This window comes from Dipodomys merriami, unplaced genomic scaffold (genome assembly GCF_024711535.1).
Source record: "Dipodomys merriami isolate MVZ:Mamm:240054 unplaced genomic scaffold, mDipMer1.0.p SCAF_12, whole genome shotgun sequence".
In the NCBI taxonomy this organism is placed as follows: Eukaryota; Metazoa; Chordata; class Mammalia; order Rodentia; family Heteromyidae; genus Dipodomys; species Dipodomys merriami.
In genome coordinates this window covers 38,643,671-38,663,718 of record NW_027202493.1, presented here as the reverse complement: position 1 = coordinate 38,663,718, position 20,048 = coordinate 38,643,671, and the positions used below count along the sequence as shown (strand labels likewise).

At 49.2% G+C, this 20,048-nt stretch overlaps 1 protein-coding gene across 2 annotated transcripts; it reads left to right on the top strand.

The window, feature by feature from the left end:
• Window positions 1-13,765: 13,765 nt before the first annotated feature.
• On the top strand, window positions 13,766-19,373 carry Dok2 (docking protein 2). 2 transcript variants are annotated; one of them, XM_070016585.1, is made up of 5 exons: window positions 13,766-14,181; window positions 15,103-15,384; window positions 15,869-15,950; window positions 17,201-17,385; window positions 18,380-19,373. In XM_070016585.1, the coding sequence occupies exons 1-5, from the start codon at window positions 14,110-14,112 to the stop codon at window positions 18,977-18,979; spliced, it is 1,221 nt and encodes a 406-aa protein (XP_069872686.1). In that variant the 5' UTR covers window positions 13,766-14,109; the 3' UTR covers window positions 18,980-19,373. The 2 variants fall into 2 exon arrangements, with proteins under 2 accessions (XP_069872686.1, XP_069872685.1); XM_070016584.1 differs by having other exon boundaries at window positions 13,770-14,181; window positions 15,863-15,950.
• The last annotated feature ends 675 nt before the right edge of the window (window positions 19,374-20,048 follow it).

Below are 20,048 nucleotides of genomic sequence, written 5' to 3'. Positions count from 1 at the left end.
TCATCCTTCAACCTATGCCTCCTACACAGATGGGATTATAGGTATGCTTCACCATATCTGGCTTGTTAGTTGAGATGGGATGAGTGGGGTAGGAATCTTGAGAAACTTATTGCCTGTACTGGCCTCTTCCCGATGGCAGTATTATACACCAACACACTCAGCAGCTGGTATATTTAGATTCCTACTTGAGCAAAAAACATGTATTTCTAGAATGGATTAGGAAATAAAGTAATAAATTACCTAAAAGCTACTGAGTATCTCTACTTATGTTAAAATAGTAACAATTACAGAGTATTCATGAAAAAGACAAGAATGGCTATTAACATATTGGCCTGGATGTTCCAGACTAGCTTTGCAATGTAATCTCAGCCTCCTGAGTAACTAGGATTACAGGCTTGAGCCACTGGTGTCCAGTAGCAATCTTAAATAAATCACTTAATTTATCCAGTTGTAGTCATATATTCAGGTATATAAGGCTGTAGCTTAATATCTTTTTTTTTTTTGGGGGGGGGGGGGAAGGGCTGGTAGTGGGGCCTGAACTCTGGGCCTGGGCACTGTCCCTCAGTTCTTCAGCTCAAGGCTAGTGCTCTACTACTTGAGCCACAGCACCACTTCCGGCTTTTTCTGTTTTTGTGGTACTAAGGAATTGAACCCAGGGCCTCATGCATGCAAGGCAAGCACTCTACCACTGAGCCACCTTCCCAGCCTGGCTGTAGCTTAATTTTATCTGCATGTAGGAAGGAATACACCTGTACAAAACTATGTTCACTTCTGCTTGGAATCTCTTTGGTTCATGAGCAAGTTCTCACCACAGCAATTTCAATGATAAAGGCAAGTATTTAACATTCAAACTATGTCATTGGTGGTCACTAGCTCCATGTACATAAAATGTGCTTAGTTTCACTAAAGAACTTCACTTTTAACTAAATTTAAATAGCGAATGTGGCAGTAGAGGTCCCAGAACCCACAGGCAACAGTGAGGAAATTGAGCTTTGGTCAGAAACATCCTGGCAACTCATCCTCAAAGTCACACAAAAGATGAGGACACAGGCCGGGCGCCAGTGGCTCGCGACTGTAATCCTAGCTACTCAGGAGGCTGAGATCTGAGGATAACAGTTCAAAGCCAGCCCAGGCAGGAAAGTCCGTGAGACTCTTATCTCCAATAAACCACTAGAAAACTAAAAGTGGCTCTATGGTTCAAATGGCAGAGGGCTAGCCTTGAGCTGAAGAGTTGAGAGCCAGAGCCTAGGCCCAGAGTTCAAGTCTGACGAACAACAAAAAAGTGTGATTATTTTCATGTAAAAAGGAACCTATTTTAAACTAATTCTAAGGTTCACAAATGGTCTAAAGTTGGATGAAAAATCTTGTATAGGTGCATTTTCCTTTTCTCCCCACCAGAGTAGTAACACAACTTCTACCATGTTCTGAAGAGTCTCCTGGAGCTGAGTAAGTACTTCTGCTGGGGTTGAAGCTCTCAAGTTGCTCAACCCTTAAAAGAATCAAAGCTCTGCCTGGTGCTAGTGACTCACGCCTATAATCCTAGTTACTCAGGAGGCTGAGATCTGAGGACCGCAGTTCAAAGCCAGCCCAGGCAGGAAAGTTTTTTTGGGGGGGGGCGGGGGTGGGTCGTGGGGCTTGAACTCTGGGCTTGGGCGCTGTCCCTACGCTCTTTAGGTCAAGGTGAGTGCTCTACCGCTTTAGCCACAGCACCACTTCCAGTTTTCTAGAGGTTTATTGGAGATAAGAGTCTCATGGACTTTCCTGCCTGGGCTGGCTCAGCCTCCTGAGTAGCTAGGATTGCAGGTATGAACCACCAAGCGCCTGGCTGCAAGCAGGAATGTTTGTGAGATTCTTATCTCTACTAAACCACAAAAACAAAACAACAACAACAACTGGAAGTGGCACTGTGGCTCAAGTGGTAGAGCACTTGCCTTGAGCTGAGCACTTGCCTTGAGCTGAAGAGCTCAGGGACAGCACCCAGGCCCAGCGTTTAATCCCCATGACCAACAAAAAATAAATACACACACACATACAAATATTAAAGCCCTGTGGGTGGGGTATGATTAGAGGTTGAGGATGTCAAAAAGATTTCTGGAATACCAGAATATTAATTTGGTTGAGGAACTGGTTACAAAAAGTATTCACTTTGTAAAAATCCTCCCACTGCCGTAAGCTGGTTGGTTATTTCTTCTCTTTTTTTCTAGGCCTGAGACTGGGACTCAAACTCAGTGCTTATGTCACTTCCACTCACTGGCTAGTGCTTCACCAACTGAGTCACACCTCCAACCCAAACACTTAGGATCTGTGAACCTGTGTGTGGTGGATTCTATTTAAATAAGGAGTTAGATGGGTGACTTATGCAGAGCAAACATCCTTAGCACCAGGAGCCTCCACGACTGTGCTGAACAGAGGCCCTCAGTCCAACAAAAGCCTACAAAGAACTCAGCTTGTGCAGGGGCAGATCTCCACCCTCAGTCAAAGCTTACAAGGACTGCAGCCCCCGATAAGACACTCCCAGGTTCCTGACCCTGAGAAAATCTGAGAGATAGTACTATTTCGAAACCCTATCTCCGTCATACATATGACAGTGAGCAAAGGAGCTGGGTAGTTATACTTACCCAGACATTAGCTCACTGGCTTACACTGGCAACTCTCCTTCCTGGAAGCCCTGTTACAATACTGCTTTCAAAATGTAACTAAGAGGGCTGGGAATATGGCTTAGTGGTAGAATCCTTGCCTCGTATGCATGAAGCCCTGAGTTCAATTCCTCAGTACCACATAAAAAGAGAAAGCAGGAAGTGGTGCTGTTGACTCAGGTAGAGCACTAGTCTTGAGCAAAAGATGCTCAGGGACAAAATGCTCAGGCTCTGAGTTCAAGCCCCAGGACTGGCAGAAAAAAAATCTAACCAATAAAGGAGAAAGTGCAGTTTCAATTGTGAACATTAGTTTCTGCATCAAATGGAAGCAGAGTTCTAGGGAAGACACAGAATACTTCTATTCCTCTGTCTAAATTAAAGATCACTTCATGAGAGTAATGTATCTTCTACTTATTGTATAAATGCTTGAGTGATTATCACATGCATGTACCTCTTTTAATTTTTCAAGGTTTTTCTCATAGGAGTGGATATACTAAAGTTAGAACTGCCAAGTAAAATATAAATAGGTTGTTTTAAAATAGAGATATATTTTTCTTGGAGTAGTATATGCCTGTAGTTCCAGCTTCTTAGAAGGGGAGGGAAGATTACTTATGCCCAGAGTTTAAGGCCAGCCTGGACAGTACAGTTATATGTCATTACAAACCAAAAATAAAATACAGGTGTGTATGTATATAAACCCATAAAAAGAGACTGACTGGAGTAGGAGTGAGGGAAGGGATTAGGTTTTCCAGTATCACCTGATACAAATGTAGTATGTTTTCAAACGAGTATTTTCCTTTTAGTATCTACATTTGTGCTTCTAAAGCTGTCTGTCAGAGAGGTTGGGCTGTATGGGGCTGAAGTGGTAGGGAGCTGGCCTAGCAAGCACAAGGCCCAGGGTTCATACCACAGTGCTATGGGAGTGAGGTTAGCAGGAGGTAAAGAGAACATCAGAATCTGACACTTTAGCTGGCTCCAGAGTCTTAAGCATTCTTTGCACAGTAAAGGGCCTTGCATACAATGAACATTCCCATGATGTTTAGCTGAAAAAAAGACTAAAGTTATTTGTTTTTCACCCCTAGGTAAAATTCTCAAAAGTTGCACAGTACTCCCTTTTCAAAATGGGCTATGGTTTGTGCATATCATTTCCTTGTACATTAAAAAAAGAACTGTAACAACAGCTATCACTTTTGCTAGATAATCAGGCTACATTTTTGTACCCTGTTAAATTTTAACTTCCCAGTTGTAATGATTCTTCCTAGCTTCCTAGGGTTACAGTGGTTGTCAACATTTAATTATGGTACCTGAAATTTAAGACAAACTATGACTACTTTGAAAAGGGTTTTGTTATTAGTTATAATGCAGTAATATTTTGATTCTTTGCATGGTCCAGCATAATGTAAGTCCAATAAAAGACCAGAATTATTCCTCACTTACATTACTATTTATTTTGTTTAATGCACTGATATATTAAATCACATATTTCATATAATTACAGAATATAGAACATAATTATAGAATACAGAAAATAAATATAGAACAATTAATTATGTTCTATTCCTTTTCTGTTCCAGCTTCTGAAAACCAGTTAGCTCTATGAACCTAGCATGATCCTTTTTATTATTACCCCTGTTGACTGAGTTTTTTCACCTTTAAAAGATTCCCTAGAGCTGGGAAGGTGGCTCAGTGGTAAGAGTGCTTGCTTGCCTTGCATGCATGAGGCCCTGGGTTCCATTCCTCAGCACCACATAAACAGAAAAAGCCAAAAGTGGCGCTGTGGCTCAAGTGGTAGAGCGCTAGCCTTGAGCTGAAGAGCTGAGGGACAGTGCCCAGGCCCAGAGTTCAGATGCTACGACCCACCAAAAAAAAAAAAAAAGATTCACTAGTTTCACTGAGCTTAATGTACATTTTTTTTTAAAAATGTAAATACAGCTGGGTACAATCATACTTGTAATCCTAACTACTCAGGAGGCTAAGATCTAAGGATCCCAGTTCAAAGCCAGTTGGGGCAGGAGAGGCTCTAAGACTCATCTCCAATTAAGCACCCAAAAAAGCCAGAAGTGGAGCTGTTGTGACTTAAGAGGTAAAGCTCTAGCCTTGAGCTCAGCGACAGCAGCCAGGCTTCAAGTTCAAGCCCCAGGACCAGAAAAAAAAATGCAAGATGAGGAACTAAAGATAATTACAAATATACCAGTTTGATTTTCTTCTCCCAGATAAATGCCTGACATCACTGAGCATTAAGATAGTCATCTAAGACCAAGAATAAGAAAACAATTACAGGGAGCTGCTTAAAAGACCACTCTTAGAGACACTTGACTGTGACAGCAACAGAGCTAACACATTACAACTTCTCACTGACTCAAGTGTTACAGTACTTCCATGAACTGGGTACAGGTGGCTCATGCCTGTAATCCTAGCTACTCAAGAGGCTGAGATCTAAGGATAGAGGTTCAAAGCCAGCCGAGATTCTTACCTCCAATTAACCATCAGAAAACTGGAAGTGACGCTGTGGCTCAAGTGGTAGAGCACTAGCCTTGAGCTGAAGAGCTGAGGGACAGTGCCCAGGCCAAAAGTTCAAGACCCATGACAGGAAAAAAAAAAAAAAAATCTTCCATGAAAACACCCTCCCTTAGGAGATAAATGCTAAGACTTCAATCTGAAAGGACCTGACGATCATATACTTGTATAAGTTAAAAAAAAATTGCTCACCCTGGTGGTTCTGAAAAGAATTAAAATACATGACTCAACTATTTAGTTTTATGTGTGTACCTTTGCAATAGTCATTGTCACAAACTGTAATAGACTCCGTGTGTGTATGTGTGTGTGTGAGAGAGAGAGAGAGAGAGAGAGAGAGAGATCAAGCTTGATCTCAGGGCCTAAGATCTGACCCCCACCTCGGGGCTGGAGCGCTACCACTTGAGCCACTGTTCTACTTCTGGCTTTTTGCTGTTAACTGGAGGTTAAGAGTCTCTTGAATTGGTCTTGCCTAGGTTGGTTTTGAATCCCAATTTCAAATCTCAGCCTCCTCAGTTGCTAGAATTTCATGAGTGATCCACTGGTGCCCTTCATATACAAGTTGTGTTAGGAAAAAAGTTATTACCCCTTCCATACACTGCAAATTGGTTTTCCAAGGAGTGAGAGGAATGTTGATTCCAGGCCTTTGGTACCTGTCTTACTCAGACCACTGGAGGAAGGTTTTTGTTAAAGCTTGTAAAACTGACTTTCTGGTCTAGCAAAGAAAAGCAGTAAGTTCCATTCCCTCCAAAGGGGGAAAAAATCACTCAAAAACTTAATCCTGTTGATGTAAGACCACTAACCACTAATTTAGACATTATAGCTCTTAAGAAGTAAATAAGAAGCATTGACAAGCATGCTCCCCTTTGTTTCGAAAGTTAATCCTTAGTTTGGTCCACTTATTTTTAGGTGAATGAATGGAAAAGAAATATTTCCTTACTAGAAGTAAGACAGACCTTCCTTGGAGGATTATAAAAGTAGTAACTTCCTCTGCAGTCCAAAGCCTTGTTCCAAAAAACCTTGTGGATACTTTTCCCCCTAAGATCAGTGGATTCAAAGTTAAAGGATTGGTCACGTGGCTCTACTTTTTAAGCAAGTCTCACATCAGTCCAGCGCTTTGGTTCTGTTCCTTTAAGTGTACGAGGCAATTCCTATCCAGCTACTTGCTTGAAATGCAAGAATTCCATTAAAAAAAAAAACCACATAAACTTCTTCAAGCTTCTTAGAAATGGCTGCTATAAAACTCAGGGTGCCACTCTGTATTAAGTTTTACTGCTACTTCTGAATTAGTGTACTGGCACTGGCTTAAAAAACACAAATCTTGTGTTATTCCATTTGTGGGTTAAGCTTCTTGATAAGACTGGGTCCTGATAACTTGCCCCTCACACCCTAAAGATCTACTGTATCAGAGCATGGTCTGGAAGAGAGAGTCTTTTAATCAGTGTCTCTGCCAAACAAGTGGGAAAAAGCACACAGCTCTACCCTGGTATAGACACACTGGGAACGCGATCATTCTTTCACCTAGGGAAAGATGCTACACAGAAGGCCAAATAAAGGCCACACACCGCTCACTCATCTTTTAACTTCCCGCGACACAACATGTGTAGGGCTGGGGACGTGGAAAACGGGGAGGTTCCTGACAACAGATTTACTTATTTATTTATATGTGCCCGAAGAACCGAGAGACACAGAGAGGGAAAAAAAAAAATAACTTTACCTAGTTTGCAAGAAATGCCCTGCCACTCCGCCGGCCCCTCCTGGGTTTGGGTGGCGCTGGGGCCTGTGCGGTGTCTTTGAGGGAAAGTGGCCTGCCCCCCCAAGTCCGCCGGGGGCTGGGGGGGGGAGCAGGGGGGCAGCTCGGGGGCCGGGCCCCTCCGCCGCCCGCCCGCACCCAGCCCCGCAGCTCCGGGTTCAGACACACCCCCCTCCGCCCCGCGCCGCACGGGAGGTGTGGGCGCTCCTCCACTCCCTCCTGCGGGCCCGGGACGCGCGGGGAGGAGGGCCGAGGCCTCACGTCCCGTCTGGGAGGACGCGGAGGGGAAAGGGGGGGGGCGGCCCTCCGGACTCGGGCGGTGGGGACCGAAGGCGGCGGAGGGCCGAGGGCTGCATGGCGGTGGCGGGGTGGGGGGTGGGGTGGGTCTGAGTCGGGGGCGTGCGGAGCAAGGCCGGCGGGAAAGACTCCGGAGAGCGGCGTTCGGCGGGGGGGAGCTTTTTGTTGTTGAAGGAGAACCGGCGGCGTGACGAGGAAGGGCCCCCCCCCACCCCGGACAGCCGGCAAGGGGGTCCCGGGCCTCCCCGCCGGAACACACCGAGGCCTCTGTCCACCGGCCGACGGGCGGCCGCCGCGGCCGTGCGCGCCCGCCGCTGCCCCGGCCTCGCCCGCGGCGCGCGCGATGCGTGGGGCCGGGTGGGAGGGGATGGAGGAGGCCCCCCGGCCCGGGAGGCGGGAAGGGCCCCGGGGCCGCGGGCCGGGCGGCGGCGAGGAGGCCCCGAGAGGCGGCGGCGCGGCCTGGCGAGCCCCGAGCCGGCCCGGGCCCCGGGGGCCGCGCGCACCCCCACTCCACTTCCCTCTCTCCGCGGCCGCCCCCTCCCCCGCGGCTCCTCTCACCTGCACATGATCCGCCATTTTGCTCCATTCATGCTCCTCTCCGGCCCCCCCTCCCCCCCAGCGCGCACCTCGGCCGGGGCCGCTGCCGCCGCCGCTGCCGTCGTCGTCGCCGTTGCGCATGCGCGCGGGGGGCTCGTCGCGCTACGCTGCTGGCGTAGCGCCGCTCAGCTGAGCAGGCCGCGGCGGGCTGGCGGCATTTGGAGAATGCGCATCGCCGCTGGGACGGCGTAAAGGCGCAGGCGACGTCAGCGGCCCGGAGACGACGCGGGGTGGGAGGAAGGAGCGGGCCGGAGAAGCGCCGGGGAGGGGAGCTGGGGGAACAAAGCTTTGTTTACATGGTTTTTAAAGGGGCCGCGCTTGCTCTCGCGAGCAGCCGGGGCGCCGGCGTGGGATGTGGCGCTGCCTTCCTCCGCTCCTTGCGCGGTGAGGGCGCGTGCATGGCGGTGGAGGGTCGGGGTCAGGGATCGTCCCTGTCCCGAGTCTGTGCACCCGGGTCGTCCCTCGACCCACGTGTCGTCTGCTAGCCGCGTCCCGGACGCCCCCACCCCACCCTCGCGGACCTAGGCTGATCTCACTGGGGAGGGGGCTCTGGATTGCGCCCGGGCCCACCACCGCCACCTGACCGCCTAGGACACCTGCACCATTCATTACTGCCCAACACGGGCTCCGCGGCGTCTCGCTTAGGAGTCTTCCTAGCCCTCCGCGCCAGTGATCTGGATTTAAAACCAGTAGTGATTTCCTTGTTTTCCTTCCTATCCTCTTAGCCACTAGAGAGTGGTGGTGGTGGGCAAAACGTCACCGAAGCCGTCGTGGTAACTGTCCAGGCCTTAACCCTGATCAGGTCAGACACTGGGTGGTGGTCAGGACCCCCAGGGCTCCGAGGGACAACTATCCCTCACAGTGGAGCTCAGAGCTTGCAGGCCCGGCCGAATTATCAGTGCTAGATAATGCTAGTTCCTGCTTTCCTAAACGTTCCAGCGTGAGTTCTGTGGAAGGCCCCTAAGTAAGATCTAGGGATTTCCAGAGTATTGTTTTATTTTCTTTCATTTTGTTATGTAGTTGGCTTTGACTGGGGGGAGGGGGGGGGAAACTACCCCGAGCAGTGCAAATACAAGTGATAATGAATGACACACCCTTTCTTTTGTGGATCTTGTGAGCTGGTGTTTAGCTTTCATTTGCTACCTCCTACTTCCTCCTAGTGTCTTCCTGGTTCGCAAAGGTAGGACACCTAAAAACTACACTACCCAGACTTCCTCTGTGGCTTGGTTTCTGCCTGCCAGATTGGCTCCTTCCTTGAAATGGACTCAAGATTTAGGAGGCAGAAGTAAGGCAGAGCTTTTGACTGTTGCCAGCCAGCTTCGTTCCTTTTTTCTTTTTTTTCTTCCTTCCGGTCCCTGGTCTTGTACTCAAGGCCTAGGCTCTATCCTTGAACCTCTCTATGCTCAAGGCTAGCACCACTTCCAGCTTTTCTGTTTATGAGGTACTGAGGAATCGAAACCAGGGCTTCTTGCATGCTAGGCAAGCACTCTACCACTGAGCCACCTTCCCAGCCCCGAGCTTCGTTCTTTTAACTCTTACTGGTTTTTATTTGTGTTTGCAACAACCTTCCAATGCACAATCATTGGTTCTATGAGTGTAAAGGGTGTGTCTGATTAGTGGCTCCCAGCCCTTGAATTAAACTACAGAGGCATGTTAGAGTCCCAGTTGAAATGGCAGTCTTTGGACTCCCCACGGGACTGATAGGGTAAAAGTTACAGCTTCCTGGTGGGCCAGACCCAAATCTCTGTTTACCCTCTACTCCCCTCTCCCCTCCCCCTTTTTCTTCTTCTTAGAATGATACCCAACCATTCACCCAAATATTCAGAATAAATGCCTAGGAGTTCTACATTCCTTAACTTCTTCAGTCTCCCACATACAATCCCCCCTTCTAGTCCTGTTGGGTATGTAGCTAATACATACTGCAATCTGGGTCCTTCTCATCCAGGTCCAAGCTACCTTTTTGTATCTAAGCTGTAGTATTAGATTCCCTATTTCCTGTGTTGCACCTTGATGGTTCATTTTTTTTATACAGCTGTAGAACTAAAATAAATCCAGATAACTTATACTATTGCTTAAAGCTTTAAGCAGCCTTTATTGCATTTAGAATTCAAATCCTTAGTGTGGTCCAGGAGGCTTTATGATCTGACTTTATCTCTGTTAGGATCCAACCTAGCCGCCCCAGGGGACCACAAGGAGGCAGACAGGCACTGGAGAAAGAATATTATAAGGTTTACTAGAGAGGCCATGTCTCCCTGGGGAGAGGGAGCAATATGGCCTCCACCCCTATCCAAGTGGGTAGCTTTGGGGCTAGTCAGGAGGTAAGTGCACAAGTCTGGGTGGAGAATGGGAGTGGCCAGTATATGGCCGGAACTCTAGGGCAGGGAGGGCTCAGGTCTGGGTGGAGCTGAGGACCCAAGATGGGGATAATGCTAAGAGTCTCTTTTATGGTTCCTTTGCTCACAATGCTTTGGCCATTCTCTGGCCTTGCAGTTGCAATTATTGTCATTATAGTCTCTTTCTCTCTGAAAGCTCCTGGAGCTGAGTTCTCTCTTTTCTTAGTGCAGTCATCCCTTGCTTCTCCACGGGGGATATATCGCAAGACTCCTAGTGAATGCCTGAAAATGTGAATAATACCACCCTATGCATACTTTAATATCTCTGATAAAGTGTAATTTTGTGTGTGTGCTGGTACCAGGACTTGAAGTAGGGGCCATCTACCTTTGCTTGTCTTTTTTGCTCAAGATAGTGTTCTACCACTTGGGCCATACTTCCACTTTTAGTTTTTGCTTATTAATTTGATGAATCTCATGAACTTTTTTTGCCTGCACTGGCTTTGAACTGTGATCCTTAGATCTCAGTCTCCTAAGTAGCTAGCATTAAAGGCATGTGCCACCAGTACCTGGCCTAAAGTTTATAAAGTAGGCACAGTAAGAGATTAACAATAATAGTGATAAAATAATTCATGTACCATCATACAAGTTCCTTATGAATTGTTCATTTCTGATTGGTCAGACTCCCTGCCCACATTTCTTTGCCTAGCCTTTCATTATTCTCAAGCCTATGTCCTATCTCTAACTACTATACCTCTTTTTAGGTTGTGAGCCCAGAGCTGCCCCTTGGGTAGCTCCTTCTTTCTAGCATATCATTTGGGGTTACCTAATCCACAAACTTGTCCACAGATTCAAGTGCAGTTTCCTCAGCTCCTTGCTCTGTTATTCCTAAAGCTTTAGGGCAAATCTTAAAGATTTAGAAGTGCCAGGCACTGGTGACTCATACCTGTAATCTTAGCTACTCAGGAGGCTGAGATCTGAGGATCATAGTTCGAAGCCAGCTTGGGCAGGAAAGTCTGTAAGACTCTTGTCTCCATTTAACCACTAGAAAACAGGAAGTGGCACTGTGGCTCAAAGTAGTAGACCACTAGTGTTGAGTGAAAAAGCTCAGGGACAGCGCCCGAGGCCCTGAGTTCAAGCCCAGTGATTCACAACAATAAATAAAGACTTAGAAGAAGAATAAGGAAAAGTTGCAAAGGTCTTCCGTCTGTGGTTTCTCCTAACTCCAGCTGAAAGGGACCCACGTAGCTTATAATAGAGATAAAGGTCAAGGTCTTCCTTTGCAAAAGAACAAAAAAGCAAAGAAGCGGAGGGCCAATTCAAACCTTACTAGTCTATGGAGACCCTTTCCTCTGTGACGCTTTTTCTTCCATCTCTGATTACTTGTTCTCTGCTCCACTATTGTATCTGGGAGGAATGTCTCAAAGTCCCGTGTGTGGGCTGGGAATGTGGCTTAGTGGTAGAGTGCTTGCCTAGCATGCATGAAGCCCTGGGTTCGATTCCTCAGTACCACATAAACAGAAAAAGCTGGAAGTGGCTCTGTGGCTCAAGTGGTCGAGTGCTAGCCTTGAGTAAAAGAAGCTCAGGGACAATGCCCAGGCCCTGAGTTCCAGTCCCAGGACTACGTACCTCCCCCTACCCTGCTAGGTAGAGGATATTGTGGTTTGAACTTCTACTTCAGGGTCCCCATAGTCTGCTAGTGAAGCTCAATTTGAACAATAGGTGTATTGCTCTTGGTACAATCATGCCTATAAGAGGAGGATTTTTCTGACTTCTTTGGACCAGAAACGGGAATGGGATATGACTGGATTACCCGGGGCTCAAGACCTCCAGTCTTAAACAATTTCTTAAAAATCTGGTAACCTTGGGCGCCCCCCTGTGGCTCCAAGTGGAGTGTACCCCCAATTACCTTTGGGGAAGGAGAGCAGGGTGGCAGGAGAGGAGGAAATCCTTTGTTGCTGCACTCCCCAGAATGGGCTGGCCCACCCACCAGCAATAACCATGTCTCAGGGCTTGGCCAAAACTAGCTGTATTGGAAAGTGCACTGTTAACAGGATCTGCACAATAACTTTTGGAGGACTCTGCTCTGGCAACCCCTAAGATGACCCTAGATACTGTTCTCACTCCATATGGCCAAAGACCACTCACTTCCAACACTTGGGGATGATAGAGATATGGTAGGTCACACCCCATTTCATATTTATAGCCACTTCCCAAGGTAAGCTTTCCAATTGCATTTGTGGTTCTCCTTTGGCTCCAGAACCATCCCATTCATCTTGTCAAGCTGTTCTGGGCCAGCAGGTGGCTAGTGTACAGCAAAAGGCCTGAGGTGTATAGGACTCTGTTGTCCCCACAAAGGTGACCCTTCTTAACATCAATACTCATTATGGGATTGACCAGAGAAGCCTTGGTCTATTTCTCAGTTTTCATAGTTCTATATTTTCTACATTCAGATTGCTTCTTCAAGTCATCTAGCACTACACTGAATTTCTCCATGGAGCTTGGCTTTCTCTGGAGCAATTCAACTTCTTTCATGGACTTTGGGTTCTACTTAGAGGCCTAGAAAATATTTGCATTAGCATTAAAAATGCCCTTCTCCCTCAGACCTAGCTGTGACCTCATGGAAGTTACAAACAAGAATGATCCTGCCTGCTCTGCCTTTGTAAAGAGGTTGCGTGCAGACTGATCTCCTGTGTTAAAGTGTGGGGGGGTGGGGGGGAGGGCGTCCATGTGGGCAGTGTCAAGTGTCTGTGCAGTGCCATGTATGTAATTCTTTTTTTTTTTTTCCAGTTATGGGGCTTGAACTCAGTGCCTGATTGCTGTCCCTGAGGATTTTTGCTCAAAGCTAGCACTCTACCACTTTGAGCCACAGCACCACTTCTTATTTTCTGGTGGTTAACTGGAAATAAAAGTCTCAGGCGGGGTGCTGGGAAGGTGGCTCAGCAGTAGAGTGCTTGCCTAGCATGCAAGAGGCCTGAGTTTGATTTCTCAGCACCACATAAACAGAAAAGGCTGGAAGTGGCACTGTGGCTCAAGTGGTAGAGCTCTAGCTTTGAGCTGAAGAGCTCAGGGACAGTGCCTGGGCCTAGAGTTCAAGCCCTATGACTGACCAAAAAAAAAAAAAGTCTCATGGACTTTCCTGCCCAGGCTGGCTTTGAACTGTGATCCTCATATCTCAGCCTCTGGAGTAACTAGGATTACAGGCATGAGCCACCAGCACTGGGCTGTGGTTTAGTTCTTACTGAATTTAGAGACCTGTGTTCCAATTGGCCTTGAAGGACCTTTCTGATCTTGTTTTTTGTTTTGTTTTTTTAATAACAATACTGGGACTTAAATTTACTGGGTGTTTTTCTGTAGCTTTTCCACTCAAGACTGGCCCTCTACCACTTGAACCATACCCCTACTTCCAGCTTTTTGGTGGTTAATTGGACTTTCCTACTCAGGGTGGAGCTTTGATCCTCAGATCTCAGCCTCCTGAGTAGCTAGAATTATAAGCATGAGCCATGTACACGTGGCTTGGATCCTGTTTTTAATGATTAGGTTGTGGGGGTTGGGTCCTCAGGGCTGTCTGAGCTCTGTCCTGCTCTGATACCCAGCTTGAGCACAAGGCCTTGTGCTACTGGTTTTATTGCCTAACCTGGCTTCTGGGTCTTTGTTCCCATGGGTCATCCATTTCCCACACCAACATTTTGTACTTGCATTGCTGCTCATCCAAGCACTGGAATTTGGCATTTTGGAAATTGTGTTGCTCACTGGAAACACAGGAAGCTTGAACATGAAACTCATAACTGAAAAGAAAAAAAAATAACTACGCACACAAAAAAGCAAGAAACCACAGAGCCTATCAGCCTGTCGTCATGGAGCAGACTAGAGTAGTGCAGAAAACTCTAGGCAGAGAGGAAATGAACTTGAGAGAAGGGGGAACACAAGCTGAGAAGAGAGAGGAGAGAGAGAGCAGGGGAGAGCTGGAACCCAGGGGGCCATGGTCAGGATGGAGGAGGTGGCGGTGAAGCAGGGTTTCCTGTACCTTCAGCAGCAGCAGACTTTCGGCAAGGTGGGCACAACAGGACTGGGCTGGGCTGGGCAGAGCTCTTAGCTGAGGGGAGAGATTCCTGGGGGGAAGGGGGATTTTTATGCCCTGGAATGCTTGTGTGTGGGACCATGTCTTCTTGCAAGTTAGACGAGAACCTTGGGATGGCTTCTTCCTTACAGATATTTGGCCCTCAAACTAGGCCAGGAATTGGGTTCTATTGCTAAGGGCTGTTTGTCCTAGGGTGGAGTGGGAGGGGGAGGGGAGGAAGGAGGTGCTGACTTAATTTCTTGTTGTCTTGAACTGAGAGGGGGGTCTCTCTTTGGGACAATTTGGGAGGGCTGAGTTAGGGAGGTAATCAGGGATGATGATGGTGGTTTGTTTCCCCCTTTACATCCCGTCTCCTCCTTCCCTGGCCTTTTTGAATTGAGGAAGTACCCTCCCCCGCCTCTGCCTACATCCAGGCCCCTTCCCTCCCTCCCAACTCTGAGTCAGTGTCTGTCCCCCAAAACCCCCAACTTGTCAAAGGTGAGGCCCAACGGTTCGGGAGGATGGAGGGATGTTCCTGGAGCTAGGACTTTCTTCAGGTCTTCTCACCGAATGAGAAGGAGGCCTCTTGTCTAGACTGTCTGTCTGTTCTCACTCCTCTGGGTTTCTGTGACTCTGGCTTTTCTCCTCAGACCTATCTGCCAGGTCTTCCTTCCTTCCTTCCTTCTTTCCCTCCTTTCTTCCTCTTCCTTCTTGGGCTCATGACTGATCTTCTAAGTCCTACAATCTTTGTTATCCCTGTCTCCCCAGCTCTGCCGTGATCATTGCCTTTCTCTCCCCATCCCCATCATCCCTGTCCCTCCCTCATGGTTCCTCTGTTCCCCTTTAGTCAGTCACCCTCTCTCTCCATCACTGGGTGGCTTCTTCTTGACCTGTATCTCCCGTGCCTGGGCTTAGAAGTGGCGCCGGTTTATGGCTGTGCTGTATGGAGAGTCTGGATGCTCCCTGGCTCGATTGGAGCTCCAAGATGGTCCAGAGAAGTCCCGTCGAGGAGAGACCACCCGCAGGGTTCTCCGACTCAGTGACTGCCTGCGGGTGGCTGAGGCCAGTGGGGAGGCCAGCAGCCCCCGGGACACCAGTACCTTCATCCTGGAGACCAAGGAGCGTCTGTACCTGCTGGCAGCCCCCACTGCGGAGCGTGAGGACTGGATGCAGGCCATTTGCCGCCTAGTCTTCCCTGTGAGTAGTCCAGGGTGTAGGGAGGGCAGGGAAGTGTTCACAGGAGGACAGCCTTCGGTACTTCCTGTGGGGAGGTAGTAAAAAGAGTCACAGTGCCAGGCGCCAGTGGCTATGCCTGTAATCCTAGCCACTCAAGAGGCTGAGATCTGAGGATCAAGGTTCAAAGCCAGGAAAAGTCTGTGAGACTCTTATCTCCAATAAACCACCAGAAAACCAGAAGTGGCTCTGTGGTTCAAGTGGTAGAGTGCTCGCCTTGAGCTGAAGAGCTGAGGGACAGCGCCCAGGCCCAGAGTTCACGCCCCATGACTGACAAAATAAAATTAAATTAAAATTAAATGAAAAGAGCCACAGTCAGGATGCTGGTTGCCTACTTGGTGGATGACCCCAGTCAGGCCCAGCAGCCTGAGTGAGTGTGCCTCAGACAGGGGTCTTGGGGTGGGTATTGGTGGTGACACCACCAATAGGAACTCCTCCCCAGGCGCAGAGGAGGGAGTCACCGGGCCCGGAGGGGATGAGTGGCAGGCCCTGCATGGAGGAGAATGAATTGTATGGCAGCTCAGCTACAGGTGAGGGGTGGGGACTGCAGGGCTTCTCTCTGGTGTGTGGTTGGGTGGAGGTGTAGGGCAGCCCTGCTGGCCAAGTCTTCCTGTCTTGTGGCTTTCTGACCCAATGGAACTCCCTTATCAGTGTCTCCTGCTGGCTTCCGCCCTAGGCTCACCCACCTTGCCCTGGTGGTGGGAGAGGGTGAGGCTGAAGACCTAGCTGAAGGTATTGCTTGTGACTCTCTCCCAGTGGGAAGGGAACAACTGCATGAAAAAAAAGAATTGCTTTCTGTCTGGGCTTGGGTGGGCCTGGCTGTGCAGGAGAGCTGTTGGCTGGCCAGGCCGTCTTTGCTCTTGTGGCCTCTGTGCCCTCTGCACTGGGTGGAGGGGACAATGGAGAAGCTGTACCCACAGACAGAAGCAGTGGGAGGGCAGGCAATGCTAGACTTCACGTGCAGATTTCTCAGAGGGACTAGGGATGTAGCTGCTTCTGAGAGAGATGAGGTGGAGAAGGCCGGGCTGAGACTCTGGCAACAGTAGCAGGAAGGATGTGGGCCTGAGGCGGAGTGATGGCTTGCTAGGGAGGGGGTGGGGATACCTGACACTTGGGGGAGTGGCCTGATGCCCAGCAGCCCAGCCTTTCACACCCAGGCAGGGGTGATGGGGACATAGATCACAGTCTTCCCAGAGAACTTCTAGCATGTTTATTTTATTTTATTTTATTTTTTGGGTCCAGTCGTAGGCCTGAACTCTGGGCTTGGGCGCTGTCCCTCAGCTCTTCAGCTCAAGGCTAGCGCTCTACCACTTGAGCCACAGCGCCACTTCCGGCTTTTTTCTTTTTGTTTATGTGGTACTGAGGAATCGAACCCAGGGCCTCTTGCATGCAAGGCAAGCGCTCTACCACTGAGCCATCTTCCCAGCCCCTAGCATTTTTATTTAAAAAAAAATTTTTTTTCTGTCAGTATTGGGGCTTGAACTCAGGACCTGAGTACTTGTCCCTCAACTTTTTGGGTCTAGGCTAGCAGTCTACCATTTGAACCACAACTCCATTTTTGGCTTTTTGGTGGCTCATTGGAAATAAGAGTCTCATGGGCTCTCCTGCCTGGGGTGACTTTGAATTGAGGTCCTCAGATCTCAGCCTCTTGAGGAGCTAAGGTTATATGTGTGAGCCGCCAGTGCCTACCCAGCTTTCTGCATGATTCTTTAAAACAGGGCAATGTGGAGGAAGACCAGCTGTTTCCTGCTAGCTGCCTCCTCTTTCCTCTCCTCCCCAGGGGCCTTCCCTAAGAAATTTGCTGTGACCATAAGACCCACAGAAGCCAGCGAGCGCTGTGGGCTCCGAGGGTCCTATACTCTCGCGGCTGGAGAGAGTGCCCTGGAGCTGTGGGGTGGCCCAGAGCCTGGCTCCCAGCTGTACGACTGGCCCTACAGGTTCCTGCGGCGCTTTGGGAGGGACAAGGTGAGTGAGGGGCTGTGTTGGACAGTGGAGAGAAAGGATCCGCTCTGAAAGAAGAAAGGAAAGGACGAGGAGGAGGAGGAGGAGGAGGAGGAGGAGGGGGGGGGGAGGAGGAGGAGGAGGAGGAGGAGGAGGAGGAGGAGGAGGAGGGGGGGGGAAGAGGGGGAGGAGGAGGAGGAGGAGGAGGAGGAGGAGGAGGAGGAGGAGGAGGAGGAGGAAGAAAAGGTAGAGAGGAAGTCAAGAAGGAGGAGCCCTGGAAGGAACCTCAGGGAGGGAGTGGGAATGCAAGCCAGGGGCACGTGGTTGATTAGGAGGGAGAGGGGAGAAGGAAGAGTAACAAAGGGCAAGAGGGACAAAAAGCTGAGGAGCAGGTTCAGAGAGTCTGGTGGAGGGAGGCTGGACCCATATATATTTGGGGATAGAGTGAGCAATAATACCCTATATCATCCAATAATCTTTTTCCTGTCTGGCACTGATGGCTTATGCCTGTAATCCTAGCTACTCAGGAGGCCGATACCTGAGGATCACGAGCTTCAAAGCCAGCTCAGGCAGGAAAATCCATGAGATTTTCCAGGAAGTGATGCTGTGGCTCAAGTGGTAGAGTGTTAACCCTGAGCACAAAAGCTCTGGGATAGTGCCCAGGCCCAGAGTTCAAGCCCCTGGAAACAAACCAACCAAAACCAAACAAACAAAAAGCTTCGAACAAACAAAAACTATGGCTGGGCACCAGTGGCTCACACCTGTAATCCTAGCTGCTCAAGAGGCTGGGATCTGAGGATCGTGGTTCAAAGTAGACTCTTATCTCCAGTTAACCACCTGAAAACTGTAAGTGGTACTTGTGGCTCAAGTGGTAGAGCACCAGCCTTGAGCTGAAGAGCTGAGAGATAGCGCCCAGGCCCTGAGGTCAAGCCCCATGACTGACAAAAACAAAAACAAAACAACAACAACAAAAATACAACACCCCCCACCCAAACAATCTCTTTCCTCTCCTTCACAGGTAACTTTTTCCTTTGAGGCCGGCCGGCGGTGCCTCTCTGGCGAAGGCAACTTTGAGTTTGAAACCCGCCAAGGCAATGAGATCTTCCAGGCCCTGGAAGAGGCCATTGATGCGCAGAAGAATGCCCCCCCTCCTGCGCTTGCACCTCCGCCAGCCACAGTGCCCGTGGTGCCTGCCAAACTACCCCAGCCAGAGAGCCCCTATTCTTGCCCCCACGACTCACTGCCCTCTCCTTCGCCCTGCACAACACAGCCCCGGGGGCCTGAGGGGGAGTATGCAGTGCCCTTTGATGCAGTGGCCCGCTCCCTGGAGAAGAACTTCAGGGGCATCCTGGCAGGCACTGCCCCACGTGGGGCCGACCCACTGTACGACAGCATTGAGGAGCCCGTGGCTTTCCCACACGAACACATATATGATGAGCCCGAGGGCCTGGGTGCCCTGTCCCTGCACAACAGCCCACGGGAGCCCCGGGGGGAGGTGTGGAGCAGGCAGGCCCCGGCCGATGGCAACCCCGGTGTCCTCCAGCAGGAGTCTTCTGTCTCTGGCTGGCCGCAGGGAATGGAGTATGACAATGTTGTACTTAAGAAAGGTCCAAAGTGACGGGGTGCCACGCTGAAGCGTACCCCAGGGAGTGGAGCATCAAGCTGGGGAAGTGGAGGGATGGCTGCCTCCTTTTCCAGCTTCTGCTGCTGAATCCTCCTGGTCAGTGCACTGGAGGCCCCTCCCTCTGTCCCTTCTGGGGCCCAAGGCCCACTGGTGAGTCACCAGCCCAGAACCGGAAGAGCAGTCTCTAGAGACCCACCCTACTTACTTCTCCTGTCTTTCCACTTCCTCCTCTTCCACCCCCCATCCTCCTCTCTACCCTGGTTCCCTGACTCGGCCAGGCCTCCTGCTTACTGATGATGTCCCTTCTGCTGGGACAGCCTTGCTCTAGGCACCCACGAGGGTGGCCGCAGCTTTTTGTGACTTCAAGTTTCTCTGCAGCATTAAAACATGTCTGAACTATTTCTGTGTGGCTCTAGTACTGTGGGTTGGGATGAATTTCCAAATGACCACCTTTGCTTGTCTAGTGTCATGGTTTTCCCTGGGCTTAGCCTGGGGGCTGAGCATCAGAATTCATAGTCCTCCAGATCCAGTTGTTCATCTTCCAAAGCCCCCCCTCCCCACTAATATTACATATCCATATCAATTTTGAGATTGTCTAGCACATGGAAATCGAGGGACATGTTCAAACCATGACAATGTTCACGAATGCCATACACTTTGCTAAGACAGGAGCAATACTAGAAAACTGGTGGGAGGAGGCATAGTTAGAGATTAAAAAAAAATACCAGACTCCTGGAAAAGAAAGAATTGGGGTTATTTATTTTATTTTATTTTATTTTGTCAGTCATGGGGCTTGAACTCTGGACCTGGGCACTGTACCTCAGCTCTTCAGCTTAAGGCAAGTGCTCTACCACTTGGCCACAGCACTACTTCCGGTTTTCTGAGTGGTTTATTGTAGATAAGAATCTCTTGGAGTTTTCTGTCCTGCTGGCTTTGAAAAGTGATCCTCAGATCTCAGCTCCTGAGATTACAGGATTACAGGATTACACTCACTGATGCCTGGTTTAAGAATTGGGGGTATTTATGAAGCCTCATGTGCATTAGGAAGGAGATTCACCAGTTA